Below are 23,880 nucleotides of genomic sequence, written 5' to 3' on the forward strand. Positions count from 1 at the left end.
CACTACACACAAGCACCTGCCTCAAATAATTCCCTTCATCTACCTCTAGAAGCGTAAACAAAAAGGTAAGATCAAAGTTACACACATTTAAAACAGCTGACCGACACACAGATCTAAAAGGTCATGAGGTGACTAGGTAACAGGATTGAGGTCACACCAGCAAACAACTACTGGTCACGAGACTGAATCCTAACTTGAGATCCAAGTAAACGTTCAAGCAATCTTGCACCGAAGTCAATGGCAGATTTTTGAGAAAACTCAAGTTACACACAGATCTTGAGTTAGGATTTGGCCTCTAATGCCCTTAACCACATATCTAGGATCAGCTACCCCTACTATAGCCCTCGTCTGAACTATGTAATACTTCACACAAAAACTGACTTGGGACCGGTGGTTAAGAGCATGCAGTGACCACACACACTAGATGAGGGAAGTCAGAGGCAGGGATTGGCTGGTAAGCCTGAGGGGAGTGGCCATCCATGGCTTGTTACTAGGTTTACCTGGTTGGACATATGTGTCTCATATTGTTGGCATGCAAGCTGGGCCTCCAGCCTGGCCCTCTCTAGAATCAACTCTCGTTTCTTCTGGAACTCAAAGCCTCCTTCGGGAGTGTCCCACTAGATAGAACATACCAACCGGTGGAACTTATTTGTACATCTACTTAGTACACTATATATACACACAAAAGTATGTGGACACCCCTTCAAATTAGTGGATTCCGCTCTTTCAGCCACACCTGTTGCTGACAGGTGTATAAAGGTATATAAAATCCAGCACACAGCCATTCAATCTCCATAGACAAACATTGGCAGTAGAATGGCCTTACTGAAGAGCTCAGTGACTTTCAAATGTGGCACCGTCATAGGATGCCACCTTTCCAACAAGTCAGTTCGTCAAATTTCTGCCCTGCTAGAGCTGCCCCGGTCAACAGTAACTGCTGTTATTGTGAAGTGGAAACGTCTAGAAGCAACAACGGCTCAGCCACGAAGTGGGAGGCCACACAAGCTCACAGAGCGGGACCGTTGAGTCTGTCTTAGGTTGCAACACTCACTACCGAAGATCCAATCTGCCTCTGGAAGCAACGTCGGCACAAGAACTGTTCGTCGGGAGCTTCATGAAATGGGTTTCCATGGCCAAGCAGCTGCAAACAAGCCTAAGATTACCATGCACAATGCCAAGCGTCGGCTGGAATGGTGTAAAGATCGTAGCCACTGGAGCAGTGGAAACGCATTCTCTGGAGTGATGAATCAGGCGTCACCATCTAGCAGTCCAACAGACGAATCTGGGTTTGGCGGCTGCCAGGAGAACGCTACCTGCCCGAATACATCGTGCCAACTGTAAAGTTTGGTAGAGAATGAATAATGGTCTGGGGCTGTTTTTCATGGTTTGGACTAGGCCCCTTAGTTCCAGTTAAGGGAAATCTTAAAACTGCCGCATACAATTACATTCTAGATGATTCTGTGCTTCCAACTTTGTGGCAACAGTTTGGGGAAGGCCCTTTCCTGTTTCAGCATGACAATGCCCCCTATGCACAAAGTGAGGTCCATACAGAAATGGTTTTGTCGAGATCGGTGTGGAAGAACTTGACTGGCCTGCATAGAGCCCTGACCTCAACCCCATCGAACACGTTTGGGGGATGAATTGGAATCCCGACTACGAGCCAGGCTTAATCGCCCAACATTAGTGCCCGACTTTGGAATAAGATGTTCGACAAGCAGGTGTCCACATACTTTTGGTAATGTAGTGTAAATCTCCACAGCAATTCAAGCTTTATTTCACCACAGCTCAAATATGTTATACTACAAACAAGTCATCTTAACAATATTCAAATACCAATGAGCAGCAGAGCTATATTACATTAGACAGGAAATTACATCAGAGGAGGAGGAAGGGCAGGGCTGCTTGCTCAGGGAGGGAAACTAAACACACACTAACCCAGGAGAGGGGTCTTAGTCTAACACAGATGCTACTGATGTATTTTACAGTTTGACACCGTCACACACACCCTTTCACTGCACATACAGATGATACGCATACTCACACAATGGTCATAGTCAGAGTTCATACAATATAGGTGCTCGTTGGTGTGTGCATTATGTAGTAAAACCATGTGATTCTCATAGGAAAGAGGTCTCACCTTGGATGTAGTTTGTCCTTCACTGCTGTCACTGTCTTGGCCACTGTAGTGAGAGAAGAGATTGAGTAAGACTAAGACACACACACACGCACACACACACACACACCACAGCCTTACTTGAGAGAGTCCTCCACCATGACCATCTCAACAGGGTAGAGCTGAATTCCAGACAGGTCCTCTGTTTCCATATTCACTCTGAGAGCAGAGAGAGAGAAAGAGAGAGTAGCGTCAAGCAACTACACACAAGTTTTACCGCTCAATGCCCAATGACTGTCTTTCACCTCCACTGAGACAGCCCCAGAGTTATCCAGTCCCTGTACTGAACTAGATGTTCACAGAACCAAGGAAGACAGTCAAATGTGCCATTTCTGCTACCATATACATGTTAGAGAGCAGGAGGGAGCAGCATGCGGTACAGTGTGTGCCAATGACTGGGCTCTGAAAGAATAAGACAAATACGGAATTGTAGCTACAAAGACAACATTCTGATATGGCCAAGTGGGACATTTCAATAACAACATTGACCTGAAATATGATTAGATGACACATGGTGGATAATATATTTTTCAGAGTGAGCATTGGGCTGTGTATGGGAGATTTTGACTGCCTCTATCTGCATATGATAATGAGCCATCTGTTGGGTTGGGGGATGTACTTGTTCTTGTCATAAATGTAACCTCTGACTCAGTAGGGATAATGGTACTCCAAAGTTTTCAATGCAATGTCCAACGGTACTTCATATAGAAGACAACAAATTATGATAATCATGTCTAGGGCTGTCCGGTGACTTTATTACCGCCACACCAGCAGTCACGAGTCACCCCCACAGTCCATGTGACTGTTGGTCACGGTAATCCCATCCAAAAGTGCACAATGGAGCTGATAGGTAGCCTACCAAACTAGCTAACGGCAGTTGTCTGATTACCGCCTGTCTCAGTGGATTAATACAATCAATCAATCAATCATTCATTTGTTCATGCCATCACACAGCATACGAGATATTAAATGCTTGAAATGCAATCAAGCATTTTAGTTTAAAAAAAAAAATGAAAAGGAGCTGCCTAAACAATAAATAAACTGCAATTCCCAAATGCATGCAGCTGTTTTTAGTCTGCTATAATAAAGGCTTTATAGATTATATATTTTTCCATTAGAACAGCCTCTCTGATACACATATTTAGTGTTGTCTAAACTGTTACAAATGGCCAGAAACAAAATACTATTGTAATCTAACAGCAACATAACTCACACAACACTACTGCTATACCCTCCTTTTTCTGGATCTCCAGTAGTTTCTACAACTAAGTCAAATGTCTTCCACAGATCTGACTTCACCTTTCCCTCCTGAGCAACCAGTTAACATTCACCCGTTTCAAGTTGCTTTCACGTCCTCCACGTCCTCCGCATCCATTTTGCTGTCAACATTACTGTGTTTGGAGTTTGTTATAACCAATTTATTGATGTGATTATGATAGGCTATAGGTCAGGCCCTATTGGTTACGTGCATACAACTCTTAAATGTTTCACGTAAAGAGAGCAAGGGTTGAGGGAATAGGGATTGTATTTCATAAACATATTAGGGATTTGGGTAACAGAACTTGTCAGTCAGAAACAAGTAAGAAACTAAATGGCTACACTGGCTTCCTGTTAAGGCTAGGGCTGATTTCAAGGTTTTACTGCTAACCTACAAAGCATTACATGGACTTGCTCCTACCCATCTCTCCGATTTGGTCCTGCCGTACATACCTACACATACGCTACGGTCACAAGACGCAGGCCTCCTAATTCTCCCTAGAATTTCTAAGCAAACAGCTGGAGGCAGGGCTTTCTCCTTCCATGTGTGAGAGACACAGATTTTGTCTCAACCTTTAAGTCTTTATTGAAGACTCATCTCTTCAGTAGGTCCTATGATTGAGTGTAGTCTGGCCAAGGGATGCGAAGGTGAACGGCAAGGCGAACCGCCCTTGCTGTCTCTGCCTGGCCGGCTCCCCTCTCTCCACTGAGATTCTCTGCATCTGACCCCATTACGGGGGCTTAAATCCTGACTTAAGAGTGCTCTTCCATGCCATACCTAGGAGGGGTGCGTCACTTGAAGGGGTTGAGTCTAGAGGTCGACCGATTATGATTTTTAACCGCCGATACCGATTGCTGGAGGACCAAAAAAGCCGATACCGATTAATCGGCAGATTTTTTACATTTGTTTATTTATTTGTAATAATGACAATTACAACAATACTGAATGAACACTTATTTTAACTTAATATAATACATCAATAAAATCAATTTAGCCTCAAATAAATAATGAAACATGTTCAATTTGGTTTAAATAATGCAAAAACAAAGTGTTGGAAAAGAAAGTAAAAGTGCAATATGTGCCATGTAAGAAAGCTAACGTTTAAGTTCCTTGCTCAGAACATGAGAACATATGAAAGCTGGTGGTTCCTTTTAACATGAGTCTTCAATATTCCCAGGTAAGAAGTTTTAAGTTGTAGTTATTATAGGAATTGTTGGACTATTTCTCGCTATACGATTTGTATTTCATATACCTTTGACTATTGGATGTTCTTATAGGCACTTTAGTATTTCCAGTGTAACAGTATAGCTTCCGTCCCTCTCCTCGCTCCTACCTGGGCTCGAACCAGGAACACATCGACAACAGCCACCCTCGAAGCAGCGTTAACCATGCAGAGCAAGGGGAACAACTACTCCAAGTCTCAGAGCAAGTGACGTTTGAAACGCTATTAGCGCACACCCCGCTAACTAGCTAGCCATTTCACATCGGTTACACCAGCCTAATCTTGGGTGTTGATAGGCTTGAAGTCATAAACAGCGCAATGCTTGAAGAGCTGCTGGCAAAACTCACGAAAGTGCTTTTTGAATGAATGCTTATGAGCCTGCTGCTGCCTACCACCGCTCAGTCAGACTGCTCTATCAAATCATAGACTTAATTATAACTAACACACAGAAATACGAGCCTTAGGTCATTAATATGGTCGAATCCAGAAACTATCATCTCGAAAACAAAACGTTTTTCCTTTCAGTGAAATACAGAACCGTTCCGTATTTTATCTAACAAACAGATGGCATCCCTAAGTCTAAATATTCCTGTTACATTGCACAACCTTCAATGTTATGTCATAAATACGTACAATTCTGGCAAATTAGTTCGCAACGAGCCAGGCGGCCCAAACTGTTGCATATACCCTGACTCTGCGTGCAATGAACACAAGAGAAGTGACACAATTTCACCTGGTTAATATTGCCTGCTAACCTGGATTTCTTTTAGATAAATATGCAGGTTTAAAAATATATACTTCTGTGTATTGATTTTAAGAAAGGCATTGATGTTTATGGTTAGGTACAGTCGTGCAACGATTGTGTTTTTTTCCGCAAATGCGCTTTTGTTAAATCATCCCCCATTTGGCGAAGTCGGCTGTCTTTGTTAGGAAGAAATAGTCTTCACAGTTCGCAACGAGCCATGCGGCCCAAACTGCTGCATATACCCTGACTCTGTTGCAAGAGAAGTGACACATTTTCCCTAGTTAAAAGAAATTCATGTTAGCAGGCAATATTAACTAAATATGCAGGTTTATAAATATATACTTGTGTATTGATTTTAAGAAAGGCATTGATGTTTATGGTTAGGTACACGTTGGAGCAACGTGTACCTAAGCGATTATATGCAACGCAGGACAGGCTAGATAAACTAGTAATATCATCAACCATGTGTAGTTAACTAGTGATTATGATTGATTGTTTTTTATAAGATAAGTTTAATGCTAGCTAGCAACTTACCTTGGCTTCTTACTGCATTCGCGTAACAGGCATGCTCCTCATGGAGTGCAATGTAAAGCAGGTGGTTAGAGCGTTGGACTAGTTAACCGTAAGGTTGCAAGATTGAATCCCCGAGCTGACAAGGTAAAAATCTGTCGTTCTGCCCCTGAACAAGGCAGTTAACCCACCGTTCCTAGGCCGTCATTGAAAATAAGAATTTGTTCTTAACTGACCTCCCTAGTTAAATAAAGGTGTAAAAAAAAAAGAACGGCCAAATCGGCATCCAAAAATACCGATTTCCGATTGTTATGAAAACTTGAAATCGGCCCTAATTAATCATCCATTCCGATTAATCGGTCGACCTCTAGTTGAGTCACTGACGTGATCTTCCTGTCTGGATTTGCTCCCCCTCGGGCTTGTGCGGTGGAGGGGATCTTTGTGGGCTATACTCAGCCTGGTCTCAGGGTAGTAAGTTGGCGGTCTGTTGATATCCCTCTAGTGGTGTGGGGGCTGTGCTTTGGCAAAGTGGGTGGGGTTATAGCCTGCCCGGTAGACCCTATCTGGGGTATCGTCGGACAGGGCCACAGTGTACCCCGACCCCCCTATCTCAGCCTCCACTATCCATTTTTATTTAACCTTTCTTTAACTAGGCAAGTCAGTTAAGAACACATTCATATTTTACAACGATGGCCTACCACGGCCAAACCCTCCCCTAACCCAGACAACACTGGGCCAATTGTGCGCCTACCTATGGGACTCCCGATCAAGGCCGGTTGTGATACAGCCCGGGATCGAACCCGGGTCTGTAGTGACACTCGAGAGCCTGCATCTATGCTGCAATAGTTTATGTGCCGGGGGGCTAGGGTCAGTCGGTTATATCTGGTGTAATTCTCCTGTCTTATCTGGTGTCCTGTGTGAATTTAAGTATGCTCCCTCTAATTATATATTCCTCCTCTCCCGGAAGACCTGAGCCCTAGGACCATGCCTCAGGACTACCTAGCCTGATGACTCCTGGCTGTCCCCAGTCCACCCTAGTCGTTCTGCTGCTCCAGTTTAAACTGTTCTGCCTGCGGCAATGGAACCCTGACCTGTTTACCGGACGTGCTTCCTTGTCCCAGACCTGCTGTTTTTCTCTCTTGCTCTCTCTACCGCACCTGCTGTCTCGACCTCTGTATGCTCGGCTATGAAAGGCAAACCGACATTTACTCCTGAGGTACTGACCTGTTGCACCCTCTAAAACCACTGTGATTATTATTTGACCGTGCTGGTCATGTATCGATCTTGAAGAACAATCTGGTCTTAATGGCCGTGTACTCTTATAATCTCCACCCGGCACAGCCAGAAGAAGACTGGCCACCCCTTAGAGCCTGGTTCCTCTCTAGGTTCCTGCCTTTCTAGGGAGTTTTTCTTAGCCACCATTGCTTCTACATCTACATTGCTTGCCTTTTGGGGTTTTAGGCTGGGTTTCTGTATAAGCACTTGTGACATCTGCTGATGTGAAAAGGGCTTTAAAAATAAATCTGATTGATGTTGAAGCTTCAGCACGGACAGCGCAATAAACACTTGCTGTGCTGTGGTGCCTTTTCTCTGCAGTGGGGAGGAGAGCGAGACAACGTGCGCCAGTCACATAGACAGAGTGCCTTTTTTTATGCTGTGGCATCGGCTCGAGTCATTTGTGAGTCTTAATTATTTAATCAAATAGTGTGCTTAAAGCATCAGACAAGCTCAGTGCATATGTAGTTGATTTTATTCAAACATATAGGGTGTGTCTGTCTATATATGGAAAAATATGTTTAGATGGAAGTTAGAGGTCCTGTTCCGAAATAGACACGGAAAAGTCCAGGACCTAATATGCATAAATACATTTTTAAAACCTGTTCCCGAAAGAACAACCAGACCCATCCCCTTATGGACCCGGTCTGATCCGAGTGAGAGAAGCAGCAGAAAAGCCAATTGTTTTGCTACTTTATTAAACCGGAGCCATGGAGAAAAGGGAGAGAGGGAGAGGCACAGAGCAAGCAGCTGTAGGCTATAGGGAGCGGAGGCCGTACAGTGTGTGTGTGTGTGAATGTGTGTGTAAGACACGCGGAGCACCGGAGCAGGCATGGAGGGAGAGACCGCAACCGCTGTTAACTCCCACTAGACTAACTTCTTGCTAGTTATTTATCATCCCATCCGATTACATAGTACCTGTCTTGACTGCATCAAATCAAGCGGAAGCAGCTAACTAGGCTAACTGAGGCTAGCCATAACATTACTGCGCTTCTCACCGTCCTACAGTTAGCCTACACATAACAACTCCATTCAGATTATAGCCTAAATAGCAGTTTACCTGTAGGCTTTTGGTCTTTCTCATTTCAGTTTTAATTCTGCCATTTTAATTCCATCTTCCATTGATTAGATATACCCTAACTTGCTTGCTACACAAGACGAGCAACGATGTAATTGTCTCTCTCTGGGAGCGCATGCCTTTTTTTGCAACTTTTTCCAAATCATCAATATAGAGCCGCATCATGCAGCCCATATGTTTTGACTTCTAAGACATTCCCAAGTTTATTAGCCTATCACAACTAAATAAATAACAGTTGTATTGTGATGGTGTAGGCTACTGTATATTCAATAGATTTTCCCAACTTTTAAAAATATGTTCTCAAGGCGTGCATCAACAGCATGTAAGCCTGGAGGTGCTAAACATGTTTAATGTTAATTAAGTATCATAATGGTGCCCACCTGTTAGGGTCTTGTAGTAGCTCCACAGCCTCCTTCAGCTGGTTGATCATGGCAATGTGTGTTCCTTCTGTGACCTTTGACCTATGGGCCAGGAAACAGGAAGTGAGTCATCTTGTTTACAATTCAGAACCATGTTTCACCAATACATAATATTTTTGGAATACGACATTCATGTGAAGAATATTTTAAATGCTAACCTAATGTTGCCCTGGTATAGATATCAAAGGCACAACCAAAATACATCATGTGGTTTGTAGCAGAACACACATAGCTTTGCTGTGGCAAGAAAATAGTATGGTGATGGTCTGTTTAAATAAAGAGCATTTTTCAAGCCTCTTTTTGGGCCACATTCGACAGCGTGGGTCTATCTTTCATCTAAGAAAACAGCGACCACAGTATAGAAGAGCCAAGAACAACTTGGGAGGAGCACAGCTTCTTAAAAAACACCAAAGACGTTTCTACTTTAGCCTACAGTAAAGTGCTGACAGTGTACATCAATCAACGTGAATACAGATGGACAAAGAGTACTACGGCCTATGGATGCATAAAGACAAAAATAACACTTTATACTGTAGCCCAGAGAGAGAAAGCAAGAGAGAGAAAGAGAGCGAGATAGAGAGAAAGTGAGACAGAGAGAGAGAGAGAGAGAGAGAGAGAGAGAGAGAGAGAGAGAGAGAAAGAAAAGATAGAAATAGACCGACACACAGAGACACACCCACTACAGTGAACAGAGAGAGGGAGGCGAAATGGAGAGAACTGGATGGATGACGAGATGAAAGACGGATGGATGGAGGGATACTCACGTCTGTTCAGAGGCCCAGTGTGTTTCTTCTTCTATCCTGAGGGGCTCGTCGTAGTCTGCCGTCCGTCCCTGCATGAGCAGGAACACACACACACACACCGAGTTACACACACGCGACATCAGCTGCAGTCAGGTCACATGATCCAGAGGACCAGCCAGCGATTGGTTGCGGTTCAACATTACCATCACTAGACTTTTTCCATAGTGAGTGAGAGAGTGAATAAGCAGGCCAGTGTGCCACCCCTCACACTCCCCCTCCCTCGTTCAAAGACCTGCTGACACAATCCACATGGGGTTGAAGATGAGACCATCCTGTCAATTCAATTCATGGGCTCTATTGGCATGGGAAACATGTTTATATTGCCAAAGCAAGTGAAATAGATAAACTATAGTGGAACAAACCAAAAATTAACAGTAAACATTACACTCACAAGTTTCAAAGGAATAGACATTTCAAATGTCATTATGGCTATGTACAGTTTTATATCTCGATGTCACACGCCCATGGGACAGCAGGGGAGGGAGGGAGATAGATAGAGAATGAAAGACGGAGAATGGTGGGAATAGCAATCAAGAGTACCAGGAGTTTTTCCTGCCCCTAATCTGAAGATATCATCCATACTGGCCTATTGAGATATCATCCATACTGGCCTATTGAGATGACTGAGATATCAATATATCATGATCTAAATTACAATCTAAATGATTACTGAAGATTCATATTCCATCCATATGCATTAACGTTACAGTATCATTAAGGGCCATTAATCAAGCCTACCGGCCATCCAAAGGTCTTCACCAAGAGCTGGATAAAAGTGTGACCGGATAAACAGTATTGGATCATAGAGAACGAATGTAATATACATGAGACTGGAAGTCTGAACACATCAGCTACACTTTTCATTTTGTTAAAAACACCAATCCATTCATGATTTACAGCACGGCCATTTCCCCATGAATCTTTGACAATACAGACAGCCTTAATGGAAGTGGAGGTGCAGATATGAACATTATCATCCTTAGTAACAGCTCCAGAGTCAGTCTAGACATCTAGCTCATAATGGATGATGCTGAGACCCAGGTTGAAAAGGTTGACCCAAAAATCACCCATTAAAGGGGTAGTTCACCCAAAATGTCAAAATGTATGAATTCAGCAAGTTGCTCACCTAATTAACTTTAAACCAAATCTTTCAGGGAGTGAGTGAGTGCGAGAGAGAGAGAATGGCCTTGCCTTGATGTAGCTGACAAAGCAGTTGCTGAGAGCAGAAGAGTCTCTGTAGCCAAACTGTTCCTTCAGGGCCTCAGTGGGCCTCTCCTCTATCAGTCGCACCCCGTCCCCGTGGGGGTCCGCTACAGGGGGCAGAGATCGAGGTCAGAGATCAATGGAAAGAATGTCACAGTTGAAAGGCTGTACTGTATGGAGACACTTCCCTTATATATGTAGAAAATATAGTGTATGATCGCTCGTTTATGAGATTTGGGTGGATAGTGAAACATTACACTCCCCTCCATATGTATTTGGACAGTGAATATTTATGTTTTTATGTGTCTCTATATGTCAGCAATCGATTTTTATTGAAATGTACAGAAGGTGACAGTACAGTATTTGAGGGCATTTTCATGCATATCTGTTTAACCATCCATAAATCTCTCTCTTTTTTTTAAAATAAACAATGCATGAGAAGACTTTGCCTTTATTTGTTAATTAAGGTGTGCAGGGTGAATACGTGGTCTGTGCAGGGTGAATATGTGGTCTGTTGTACGGTAATTTGGTAAAAAGCCAATTTGACGTTGCTTTCGCTGAGGAAATGTAAGAGTCTGCTGTTAAGGCAAAGCTCGCTCTCTCGCATCCATCCGAGCTCTGCTAATATAACAGCCCTGCTACACTTTTCCACAGTATTGATGAGTCCACCATGTTGTACCAGGCCACATTCTTCCAATAAATTAGAGGGCTTAGTGACTAAAAGGTGACGCCCCTCATCTCATCTGAGTCAGTTTGATCAAGCCTGCCATTTAACACAAACTCAGCAACAACAAAAAAACGTCCTCTCACTGTCAACTGCGTTTATTTTCAGCAAACTTAACATGTGTAAATATTTGTATGAACATAACAAGATTCAACAACTGAGACATAAACTGAACAAGTTCCACAGACATGTGACAGAAATTGAATAATGTGTCCCTGAACAAATAGTCAGTATCTGGTGTGGCCACCAGCTGCATTAAATACTGCAGTGTATCTCCTCCTCATGGACTGCACCAGATTTGCCAGTTCTTGCTGTGAGATGTTACCCCACTCTTCCACCAAGGCACCTGCAAGTTCCAGGACATTTCTGGGGGGAATGGACCTAGCCCTCACCCTCCGATCCAACAGGTCCCAGACGTGCTCAATGGGATTGAGATCTGGGCTCTTCGCTGGCCATGGCAGAACACTGACATTCCTGTCTTGCAGGAAATCACGCACAGAACGAGCAGTATGGCTGGTGGTATTGTCATGCTGGAGGGTCATGTCAGGAAGAGCCTACAGGAAGGGTACCACATGAGGGAGGAGGATGTCTTCCCTGTAACGCACAGCGTTGAGATTGCCTGCAATGACAACAAGCTATGTCCGATGATGCTGTGACACCGCCCCAGACCATGACTGACCCTCCACCTCCACCTCCAGATCCCGCTCCAGAGTACAGGCCTCGGTGTAACGCTCATTCCTTTGACGATAAACGCGAATCCGACCATCACCCCTGGTGAGACAAAACCGCGACTCGCCAGTGAAGAGCACTTTTTGCCAGTCCTGTCTGGTCCAGCGACGGTGGGTTTGTGCCCATAGGCAACGTTGTTGCCGGTGATGTCTGGTGAGGACCTGCCTTACAACAGGCCTACAAGCCCTCAGTCCAGCCTCTCTCAGCCTACTGCAGACAGTCTGAGCACTGATGGAGGGATTGTGCGTTTCTGGTGTAACTTGGACAGTTGTTGTTGCCATCCTGTACCTGTCCAACAGGTGTGATGTTCAGATGTACCGATCCTGTGCAGGTGTTGTTACACGTGGTCTGCCGCTGCGAGGACGATCAGCTGTCTGTCCTGTCTCCCTGTAGCGCTGTCTTAGGCGTCTCACAGTACGGACATTGCAATTTATTGCCCTGGCCACATCTGCAGTCCTTATGCCTCCTTGCAGCATGCATAATGCACGTTCACGCAGATGAGCAGTGACCCTGGGCATCTTTCTTTTGGTGTTTTTCAGTCAGTAGAAAGGCCTCTTTAGTGTCCTAAGATTTCATAACTGTGACCTTAAGCTGTTAGTACCTTAACGACCGTTTCACAGGTGAATGTTCATTAATTGTTTATGGTTCATTGAACAAGCATGGGAAACAGTGTTTAAACTCTTTACAATGAAGATCTGTGAAGTTATTTGGATTTTCACGAATTATCTTTGAAAGACAGGGTCCTGAAAAAGGGACGTTTCTTTTTTTGCTGAGTTTACATGTTACACATACACTTCATTAGTACTGTTACACTCTCACACCACCTTCACTTTCAACACCATTCCTACCCAGTCTGAGGACCGCCAGCATATCAGTGACCCCCCTCCCAGACTACTCCCTGTGTGTGCTGACATAGCCTTCCTGGTGTATATCTTTACTTCCTGTCCCCGTCACACACACACACACAGAGTTTAGCCAGGGTCAACACTGCCCCAGAGCTCCCTCCGTCTTTCTCAAAAACAACAATCTGGAAAAACTCCCACTGAGCCACATAGACACCATGAAGGCCCCCGGAAACATCTCTTTTATCCCACGTCCTCTCTTTAGAGCAACAGAAAGTGACAATGTTTCTATTCTGTTTTTTCTTGTGGCAGATAGGGGAGTAACATAAACCAGAGGCCTCTCTACAGTGTCTATCTGGGCAGTGTTACTGTGTTATCCTAATCTGAGGATGTAACACACAGCCCTGCTGGCTGTTCTCTTCTCCCATTCAGGAGGGCTGGTATCGGTGATGGGTGGCTACTCATTGACAGGGTCGGTGGGTGGAGTGGGGTGGAGATATCCTTACTGAGAGTGTCGGAGACGTGTGGCGTTGTGTGTGTGTGTGTGTGTGTGTGTGTGTGTGTGTGTGTGTGTGTGTGTGTGTGTGTTACCTGTGAGAGCGCTGATGTGTTCGCTGGAGTCGTCTTTGCTTAGCCCCTCCTCCTCTGTGATGTGGGACATGGGGACATTGAGACTCAAGCTGTCCTCGTCTGAGGGCTGAAACAACCACACAGCCCAGTTACCAAAAACACTAGCAAACATTTCTGTTACCAACAGAAATCTAAGCACTTCAGCTGATACAACTCAACAGTATTTCAGTCAGAATCAGCCAAATGTTTCAGCTGACAAAAAACAACCAGATATTCTGTCAAATGCATCACTCCAGAGAACTGTTGTATCACACCTGACAATATCTTCTTCACTACTTTTATCTGATCATCACAAAATACACTGAGGTCATGGATGAATGTATACCGGTAGACAAGTAAGAAAGAACAAAAAGAACAAACATTTCTAAACATTCTGAAGTCATGGCGCAGAAAATGAAGGGAACGTTCAATGGCAATGTATAATGTCGGACACATACTGTGTAATCAATGCAAATGTTACACAAAAATGCATGCGGGGTGCGCACACAAACAAACACACACACTCATTCTACCTCGGTGGCAGACAGTCTCTTGTCCCCGTTGTCACTGCCAACTCCTGAGTCAGTGTCCTGTTTCTTATTCTGGTCAATGTCCTCCGTGCTGAGAGGAGAGGGGTGAGAGGATTATGGGACGGCCAGGGTCAGGATGTAAAAACGCACGCGGAGGAAGAAAGAGGAGAGAAAGTGACAGAGCAGAGTCTAATCGCTCCGATCGCAGAGGAGAAGCAGGGCTCTGTCACGCTCTCTCTTTCTCTCGCTTTGTCTCTCACACACATGGAAGCTAGGTTTAAGAGAAGTGATCCACTGAACATAGTCTCCAGACAACTGAACCGAGATTCTCTCTCTCGCTCTCACACACACACACACCTTGTCGTTTCTAGGCCACCTACATTTGCATCCCAAGGGAGCATGTTCACTGATCAGAGTGAAGCATATGGCATTCTGTCCTTATCTTCATTCACATAAACACGCTAAATCCAATTCTGGCCTCACACCTACTTAATCGTTATTACCATTCAATATATAAACTTTATGAGAATCCATGTGAATACAGTTCTACTGAAACATCGGGCCAGGGTGTTGGATCCTTCTACTATGGCTCTATGGCTGAATTATAAATAGCTCTGCTGTTCTTTTCCTCCACTGCCAGGAGTGTGTGTGTGAGAGCGGGATGTGAGTGTGAGTCTCTAAGCTCTCCAGGACAAAAGGAACATTTGTCCTGCCCACGCTTTGCAGTGGGGAGGGTTATAGGGGTGGGGGCGGACATTACAGGGCACCTTACAGAACATCCTCCCTCCCTGTAAAACACTTCACTCTCATGCACACTGTGAGAGGAAGGCTCAGCAGCAGCACAATAACAACAGGTAGAAATGGAGAATCTGGCAACACTCCGTGGTAAATAAATCAGAGGTTGCCAATACTGGTCCTAGAGAGCCAAAGTGTGTGCAGGCTTTTGTACCAGCCCAGCACTATCAGTTGTCTCCAGTATGGTTGCCATAGCAACTCACCTGCCAGTGGTGGGACGTGATAGGCTGAGGCGCTCCATGACAGGCAGGTAGAGAGAGTCAGGCATCTTGTCACTCCGACACGCCTCGATGCTCAGGTACTTAAATACGTGAACTTTTCCCTTTATGCAGATCTAGAAAACAGATCATCAAATGAATGAATTAGAGCAACTAGATGATGATAGAAAAGTAGAAGGTACACAAATAATTCCACTATATGGAAAGCTAAAACAAAATAAACACAGTGACATGGTCAACTAGAATGTCCTATGATGAACGCTACATTCCATTGCAGCGTATGTCATGCCAAGCTGTGGAGAAAGCCATAGCCCCATGCAGACCCAGACTAGGGACGGACATTTGAAATTTTTTCAGATATCCGGATAGTTGAAATACAGTGTGTTTTTTGTGAACATTATGTGCTCAGACAAAGCCTTTTCATTGTTAAAATAGGGCTATATATTTGTACTTTTATGAATAGGCCTACTTGCAAGTGATCGAATACTAACGTCTGTTGGGATATTTGATTATCTGTGCCCATCCCTAAACCAGACTGACCTGTGCAGGGGGGCTCTGTAGGGGGTTGTTCTCCAGCTGTAGTGACTGGAGCTGGGACATCTTCCTGTAGCACACTGGGATGGTGGACACCTTGTTACAGGAGAAATCAAACTTCACCAGGGGAAGCTCCGCCAAGTCTGAGGGCGAACACACAATTCCTAGAGTTAGAGGAGTAATTGTGTGTGTGAGTCAACAGCTCTGGGACATGACTCCAGTGGTCTCCTGAGGGTCATCGTTGACATGGAGCTCCATCCACCTATCAGGGTAGAGCTTACAGCCCTGTGGCCGTCATCCTGAGGAAGAGAGAATTGTCCACAAGAACAACATCTACATAACCCACATCAACAACCCAGTATAAACACCCAGACAACCTCTGAGCAACATCCACAGAATCCAGAGTGTGTGGGTTGACAAGGTCATGACTAGGATCATCAGACAGAACTTTCCCCTCTAGAAACTCCCACAGCTCAGCAGGAGCAGTCCTGATACTTCAAGGGTCCCTCACTGCCAAAGTTCCACTAACATGGACCGTGCCAAAAGTTAAAAATAAACTGGAGGAACGCATCTTAGGCACTAACCTCGGCACAAACCACTATGGCTCTGTCCATGTGGGAGGAGAGACATAGCTAGGGAACAGAAGAAAACCACAGACAGAGAGGCTGACTATCACAACATTGGAAAATACTGATAAAATAAATAGCAGCTATTAGGCTGGGTGTTACTGGTGAAGCGTTGTCGTATCATATGCATTTAAATGGGCAACATTGGATAAAGTAGTCCTGAAATCAGACAGAGAGAAAACAGACAGTGAAAGGTCAATGACAGAGAGAGAAATATAGTAAATGTATTAACAGCCCAGCCAGCACATTTGGTTCCTTGGAAGTTGTGGAAACTTAAGTTTTTGGTTTCGCATTGGTTCTGGGAACAAAGCTAAGAACAAAAGTGAAAATGTCACCTGTAAATATTTAGGTTGAAGGGAGGTTCTGAGAACGTTTTAATATGGTTCCCTGAACATTTTCCTGGGAGGTTTTATTAATGTTCTGAGAACGGTAATTATAGGTTATTGGAAGGTAATTAAATAACATTGAGAACATGTTTTAATAAGACTTTTTATAACACCGTTAGCTTAGTTTGGGTTAAATGTTTGAACTCCAAGCACAGAAATTCTGAAAACATGACTCTAAATAGAACAATGAGGAAACCTGTAAAAAGCATAAGTACTGAAATTCCCACAGAAGAACGTTGTTTCTTAAAGTTCTCTGAACGTTCTGAGAACATGACTTTAAATAGAACCAAGAGGAAACCTTATGCTGAAGTACAGAAATTCTCAGCTAAGAAACATATGGTTCTCAGAACATTATGAGCTAGCTGGGTATCCTGCACCATTCCCATAAGTTTGTGGGAGTGTTGTATGCAAAATAAATCACAGGACAAGCAAGCTCTCACAAAGCTCTAACAAAACACATGCTTCTCAGAACGTTACGTGCTAGCTAGGAGAGAAAGAGTCTCTCAGAGCTAGAGAGTCTCAGAGATTCTGTGCCAGCAACACATTCCTCAAAAGGTCGAAATTCAAGCGAAACAATGACGACTATATCTCTCTGACAACCTTTTATAATTAAAATCGCTGAGATGACAAAGATAAACCTTGTCTTGGAGGACATGAGGGTGAGCTCCAAATATCATTTTTTTAACCAACCAGTATTCTACTTTTCTTAATTAGCTGAAATGAGAAAGTCTGTCACATCCTCTTCCCTCAAGGTCACCCCTTAAAATAACTTATGAGGGACTTCTACTATCATTCAGTCAAAAAAGAGAGATATCTCATTCTGAATAGTACAGTAAATCATTTCCATTTCCCAAGCTTTCAAGAACTTTACCAACATTTTCTACAACAGGATTTCAACCTCCAGACAATATTTTCAGAATCTGTATCACCTACTGCAGGTATTCCCAAACTGGGGTACACGCAATGCCGTCGGGGGTACCCCAAATAAAAAATGTGATTCACATTCTTTTACATTTGTGGCTATTTCAAGAATCTCAAATATAAAATACATTTTGATTTGTTTAACAGTTTTTTGGTTACTACATGATTCCATGTGTGTTATTTCATAGTTTTGATGTATCTACTATTATTCTACAATGTAGAAAATAGTGAAAAATAAAGAAAAACCCTTGAATGAGTAGGTGTTCTAAAACTTTTGACCGGTAGCGTATGTGAGAGTGGATTCTCGGCCCTCACTAGGCGAAGGTCGAGAGCCATGCGTTCTCCGAAACCCAACCAAGCCACACTGCTTCTTGACACAATGCCCACTTAACCCGGAAGCCAGCCGCACCAATGTGTCAGAGGAAACACCGTACACCTGGCAACCGTGTCAGCCTGCACTGCGCCCGGCCCGCCACAGGAGTCACTAGTGCGCGACGGGACAAGGACATCCCTACCGGCCAAACCCTCCCCTAATCCGGACGACGCTGGGCCAATTGTGCGCCACCCCATGGGTCTCCCGGTCGTAGCCGGCTGCGACAGAGCCTGGACTCGAACCCAGAATCTCTTGTGGCACAGAGAGCACTGTGATGCAGTGCCTTAGACCACTGCACAACTCGGGAGGCCCCAAATAAGGTTTTATATGTAAGATGGTTAAATAATGAGCAAAATAATTGATTATTATTATTTGTGCCCTGGTCCTATAAGAGCTCTTTGTCACATCCCACAAGCCGGGTTATGACAAAAACTCACACTCATTCTTATGTTTAATAAATGTATCGTATAGTGTGTGTGTGGCAGGCTTAGAATGATGGCAACAACTAAAAAACATTTGAGAGTGCGCTGACCCTGGTGCTAGAGGGGGTATGCAGCTGGAGGTTGAATGAAGGGGTATGGGACTATAAAAAGTTTGGAAACCACTGACCTACTGAATCAGTAACCATAGGAATTTCCAAAAACCAACAAAGAAACCTCTAAGGCAAGATGACTAAAATTATTCAGTGCCTTGGTGGTCCAGAAAGGGGGTCTCAACAAAAAGACATTTGAGGAGGGACGCCCCGAAAGTTCAACCACCATTCATCTAAAACACGATTTCCCAACATCCCCTCCTCCCCAGGGCTCTCGTCCAATCCACTATCTCCTCTCCTGTCCTCCACTAACGGACTCGAGCCTCCTGGCCAGATTAAGGCTCATCAATCAAACCCAGAGAGGATGGAGCATCTGCAGCGGGATCATAAAGCACTTTCTGTAAATCTGCAACAGAAACGCACACGAGGAAAATATGTAGTAAGACTGTTCGGAAAAATACTCTCGTCCATCATTCAGACAACAAGAGGTTCTGACAGATGGCGGGTGGCGTCTCTGGGATTTAGAGAGCTGTCCTGTTACAGACGTCTTTTACTCTACTAGACCTCTGAAACCACAAAGACCACTGCTACAATACCCCTAGGCCCTAAGACATACCAGGAGACTGGATCATAGACATCATATATCTGTCTGAGACAGACATACACTGAACAAAAATATAAAAAATGCAACATGTAAAAGTGTTGTTCCCATGATTCATGAGTTGAAATAAGACATTCCCAAAATGTTCCATATGCACAAAACCCTTATTGCGCTCAAATTTTGTACACACATTTGTTTACATCCCGCTCGCCCACACGACGCCCAAACTGCCCGGTACAGTTGAAACAGGGATTAATCTATGAAGAGCACACTTCTCCAGCGTGCCAGTGGCCATTGAAGGTGAACAATTGCCCACTGAAGTCGGTTACGACGCCAAACTGCAGTAGGTCAAGACCCTGGTGAGGACGACGAGCACGCAGATGAGCTTCCCTGAGACTTTCTGACAGTTTGTTCAGAAATTCTTCTGTTGTGCAAACCCACAGTTTCATCAGCTGTCCAGGTGGCTGGTCTCAGACGATCCCGCAGGTGAAGAAGCCGGATTTGGAGGTCCTGGGCTGGCATGGTTACACATGGTCTGCTGCGGCAGGTTGGACGTATTGCCAAATTCTCTAAAACGACGTTGGAGGCAGTTTATGGTAGAGAAATTAACATTAAATTCTCTGGCAACAGATCTGGTGGACATTCCTGCAGTCAGCATGCCAATTGCACGCTCCCTCAACTTGGAACGTCTGTGGCATTGTGTTCTGTGACAAAACTGCACATTTTAGAGCAGGGGTGGGCAACTCCAGTCCTCGGGGGCCTGATTGGTGTCACATTTTTTCTCCATCCCTAGCAAACACAGCTGATTTAATCAAATTGCATTCTACACTGAAGATCATGATTAGGTGTTTATTCTAGTCAGGTGTGTTAGCTGGGGCTGGGGCAAAACTGTGACACAAATCAGGCCCTCGAGGACTGGAATTGCCCACCCCTGTTTTTTAGAGTGACCTTTTATTGTACCCCAGCACAGGTGCGCCTGTGTAATGATCATGCTGTTTAATCAGCTTCTTGATATGCCACACCTGTCAGCTGGATGGATTATCTTGGCAAAAGAGAAAAGCTCACACATGCTTCAAGATGGCCACCATTGTTCCTGTACCCAAGGGTAACCAAAGGTAACTGACCTAAATGACAATCACCCCATAGCACTCACTTCTGTCATCATGAAGTGCTTTGAGAGACTAGTTATTAACCTGTTTAGGATAGGGGGCAGTATTTTCACGGCCGGATAAAAAAAACGTACCCGATTTAATCTGGTTATTACTCCTGCCCAGAAACTAGAAAATGCATATAATTGTTTGATTTGGAGAGAAAACACCCTAAAGTTTCTAAAACTGTTTGAATGGTGTCTGAGTATAACAGAACTCATATGGCAGGCCAAAACCTGAGAAGATTGCATACAGGAAGTGCTCTCTCTGACCATTTCTTGGCCTTCTATAGCCTCTTTATGGAAAATAGAGGATCTCTGCTGTAACGTGACATTTTCTAAGGCTCCCATAGGCTCTCAGAAGGCACCAGAACGGGGAATGATGACCCTGCAGTCCCTGGGCGAAAAACAGTAGCGCATTTGGATAGTGGTCGATCTGAAAACAATGAAACGGGTGCGCGCGTGAAGAGTCCATTTTACATTTTCAGTCTTTGAACGAAAACGACGTCTCCCGGTCGGAATATTATCGCTATTTTACGAGAAAAATCGCATAAAAATTGATTTTAAACAGCGTTTGACATGCTTCGAAGTACGGTAATGGAATATTTTTACATTTTTTTGTCACGATACGCGCCGGCGTGTCACCCTTCGGATAGTGTCTTGAACGCAAGAACAAAACGCCGCTATTTGGATATAACTATGGATTATTTGGAACCAAAACAACATTGGGTGTAAACTAGAAGTCCTGGGAGTGCATTCTGACGAAGAACAGCAAAGGTAATCCAATTTTTCTTATAGTAAATCTGAGTTTGGTGAGTGCCAAACTTGGTGGGTGTCAAAATAGCTAGCCATGATGGCCGGGCTATCTACTCAGAATATTGCAAAATGTGCTTTCACCGAAAAGCTATTTTAAAATCTGACACCGCGATTGCATAAAGGAGTTCTGTATCTATAATTATTAAAATAATTGTTATGTTTTCTGTGAACGTTTATCGTGAGTAATTTAGTAAATTCACCGGAAGTTTGCGGTGGGTATGCTAGTTCTGAACGTCACATGCTAATGTAAAAAGCTGGTTTTTGATATAAATATGAACTTGATTGAACAAAACATGCATGTATTGTATAGCATAATGTCCTAGGAGTGTCATCTGATGAAGATCATCAAAGGTTAGTGCTGCATTTACCTGTGGTTTTGGTTTTTGTGACATATGTTAGCTTGAAAAATGGGTGTGTGATTATTTCTGGCTGGGTACTCTCCTGACATAATCTAATGTTTTGCTTTCGTTGTAAAGCCTTTTTGAAATTGGACAATTTGGTTAGATAAAGGAGAGTCTTGTCTTTAAAATGGTGTAAAATAGTAATATGTTTGAAAAATTGAAGTTTTTGAGGAGTTTGTAATTCGCGCCACGCCCTATCATTGGATATTGGAGCGGTGTTCCGCTAGCGGAACATCTAAATGTAATTAAGGATCATATCACCTCCACCTTACCTGCCACCCTAGACCCACTTCAGTTTGCATATCGCCCCAACAGGTCCACAGACAATGCAATCACCATCACACTGCCCTATCCCATCTGGACAAGAGGAATACCTACATAAGAATGCTGTTCATTGACTACAGCTCAGCATTCAACACCATAGTACCCTCCAAGCTTATCATTAAGCTTGAGGCCCTGGGTCTCAACCCCTCCCTGTGCAATTGGGTCCTGGACTTCCTGACAGGCTGCCCCCAGGTGGTAAAGGTAGGAAACAACATCTCCACTTCGCTAATCCTCAACACTGGGGCCCCACAAGGGTGCGTGCTCAACCCCCTCCTGTACTCCCTGTTCACCCATGACTGCGTGGCCATGCACGCCTCCAACTCAATCATCAAGTTTGCAGAGAACAGTAGTGGGCTTGATTACCAACAATGACGAGACAGCCTACAGGGAGGAGGTGAGGGCACTCAGAGTGTGGTGTCAGGAAAACAACCTGCCACTCAACGTCAACAAAACAAAAGGAGCTGATCATGGACTTCAGGAAACAGCAGAGGGAGCACTCCCCTATCCACATCGATGGGACAGCAGTGGAGAAAGTGTTCCTCGGCGTACACATCACGGACAAACTAAAATGGTCCGCCCACACAGACAGTGTGGTGAAAAAGGCACAACAACACTTCTTCAAATTCTTCAGCCTCCTGAGCTTGTCTTGTCAACTAAATCCTTCAAGCTTTTACAGACGCACAATTGAGAGCATCCTGTCAGGCTGTATCACCGCCTGGTACGGCAACTGCACCTCCCTCAACCACAAGGCTCTCCAGAGGGTGGTGCGGTCTGCACAACGCATCACCGGGGGCAAACTACCTGCCCTCCAGGACACCTACAGCACCCGATGTCACAGGAAGGCCAAAAAGGCAATCATGGACAACAACCACCTGAACCACTGCCTGTTCATCCCACTACCATCCAGAAGGTGAGGTCAGTACAGGTGGATCAAAGCTGGGACCGAGAGACTGAAAGACAGCTTCTATCTCAAGGCCATCAGACAGTTAAACAGCCATCACTAACACAGAGAGGCAGCTGCCTACATACAGACTCGAATCATTGGCCACTTTAATAAATGGATCACTAGTCACTTTAAATAATGCAACTTTAATGTTTACATATCTTACATTGCTAATCTCATATGTATATACTGTATTTTATACCATCTATTGCATCTTGCCTATGCTGCTCGGTCATCGCTCATCCATATATTTATATGTACATATTCTTATTCTTTCCCTTTAGATTTGTGTGTATTAGGTAGTTGTTGTGGATTTGTTAGATTACTTGTTAGATATTACTGCACTGTCAGAACTAGAGGTCGACCGATTAATCGGAATTGTCGATTAATTAGGGCCGATTTCGAGTTTCCATAACAATCGGTAAATCGGTATTTATGGCCACCGATTTGCAGATTGTGTAAAAAAAAAAAAAAAATAAATAAAATAAAAATTATTTAACTAGGCAAGTCAGATTAAGAACACATTCTTATTTTCAATGACGGCCTAGGAATGGGGGTTAACTGCCTTGTTCAGGGGGGATTCGGGTATTCGTTTGTACAACCTTCTGGTTACCAGTCCAACGCTCTAACCACCTGCCTTACATTGCACTCCACGAGGAGCCTGCATGGCAGGCTGACTACCTGTTACGCGAGGGCAGCAAGAAGCCAAGGTAAGTCGCTAGCTAGCATTAAACTTATCTTATAAAAAACTATCAATCTTAACATAATCACCAATTAACTACACACGGTTGATGATATTACTAGTTTATCTAACGAGTCCTACGTTGCATATAATCGATGCGGTGCCTGTTAATTTCTCATCGAATCACAGCCTACTTCGACAAACGGGTGATGATGTAACAAGCGCATTTGCGAAAGAAACACTGTCGTTGCACCAATGTACCTAACCATAAACATCAATGCTTTTCTTTAAAATCAATACACAAGTATATATTTTTAAACCTGCATATTTAGTTAATATTGCCTGCTAACATGAAACTGTGTCACTGCTCTTGCGTTCATTGCCTGGCTCGTTGCGAACAAATTTGCCAGAATTTTACGTAATTATGACATACCATTGAAGGTTGTGCAATGTAACAGAAA

At 44.0% G+C, this 23,880-nt stretch overlaps 1 protein-coding gene across 6 annotated transcripts in view; it reads right to left on the bottom strand.

Moving 5' to 3' along the window:
• The window catches only part of LOC106586495 (leucine-rich repeat and calponin homology domain-containing protein 1), a 106,005-nt gene that overhangs the window by 16,065 nt on the left and 66,060 nt on the right, over positions 1–23,880 (bottom strand). For 4 of the 6 annotated variants that reach the window (XM_014173867.3, XM_014173865.3, XM_014173862.3 and 1 more), the window contains exons 5-14: positions 15,674–15,810; positions 15,119–15,249; positions 14,124–14,211; positions 13,573–13,678; positions 10,675–10,793; positions 9,445–9,512; positions 8,642–8,722; positions 2,255–2,332; positions 2,138–2,180; positions 501–617 (exon numbers count right to left, since the gene is read on the bottom strand). In XM_014173867.3, coding sequence (XP_014029342.2) covers positions 501–617; positions 2,138–2,180; positions 2,255–2,332; positions 8,642–8,722; positions 9,445–9,512; positions 10,675–10,793; positions 13,573–13,678; positions 14,124–14,211; positions 15,119–15,249; positions 15,674–15,810 — 968 coding nt within the window. The remainder of the gene's footprint in view (positions 1–500; positions 618–2,137; positions 2,181–2,254; positions 2,333–8,641; positions 8,723–9,444; positions 9,513–10,674; positions 10,794–13,572; positions 13,679–14,123; positions 14,212–15,118; positions 15,250–15,673; positions 15,811–23,880) is intronic. The other 2 variants (XM_014173864.3, XM_014173866.3) reach the window with 1 other exon arrangement.

Source organism: Salmo salar, chromosome 25, assembly GCF_965601325.2.
Source record: "Salmo salar chromosome 25, fSalSal1, whole genome shotgun sequence".
Taxonomy (NCBI): domain Eukaryota; kingdom Metazoa; phylum Chordata; class Actinopteri; order Salmoniformes; family Salmonidae; genus Salmo; species Salmo salar.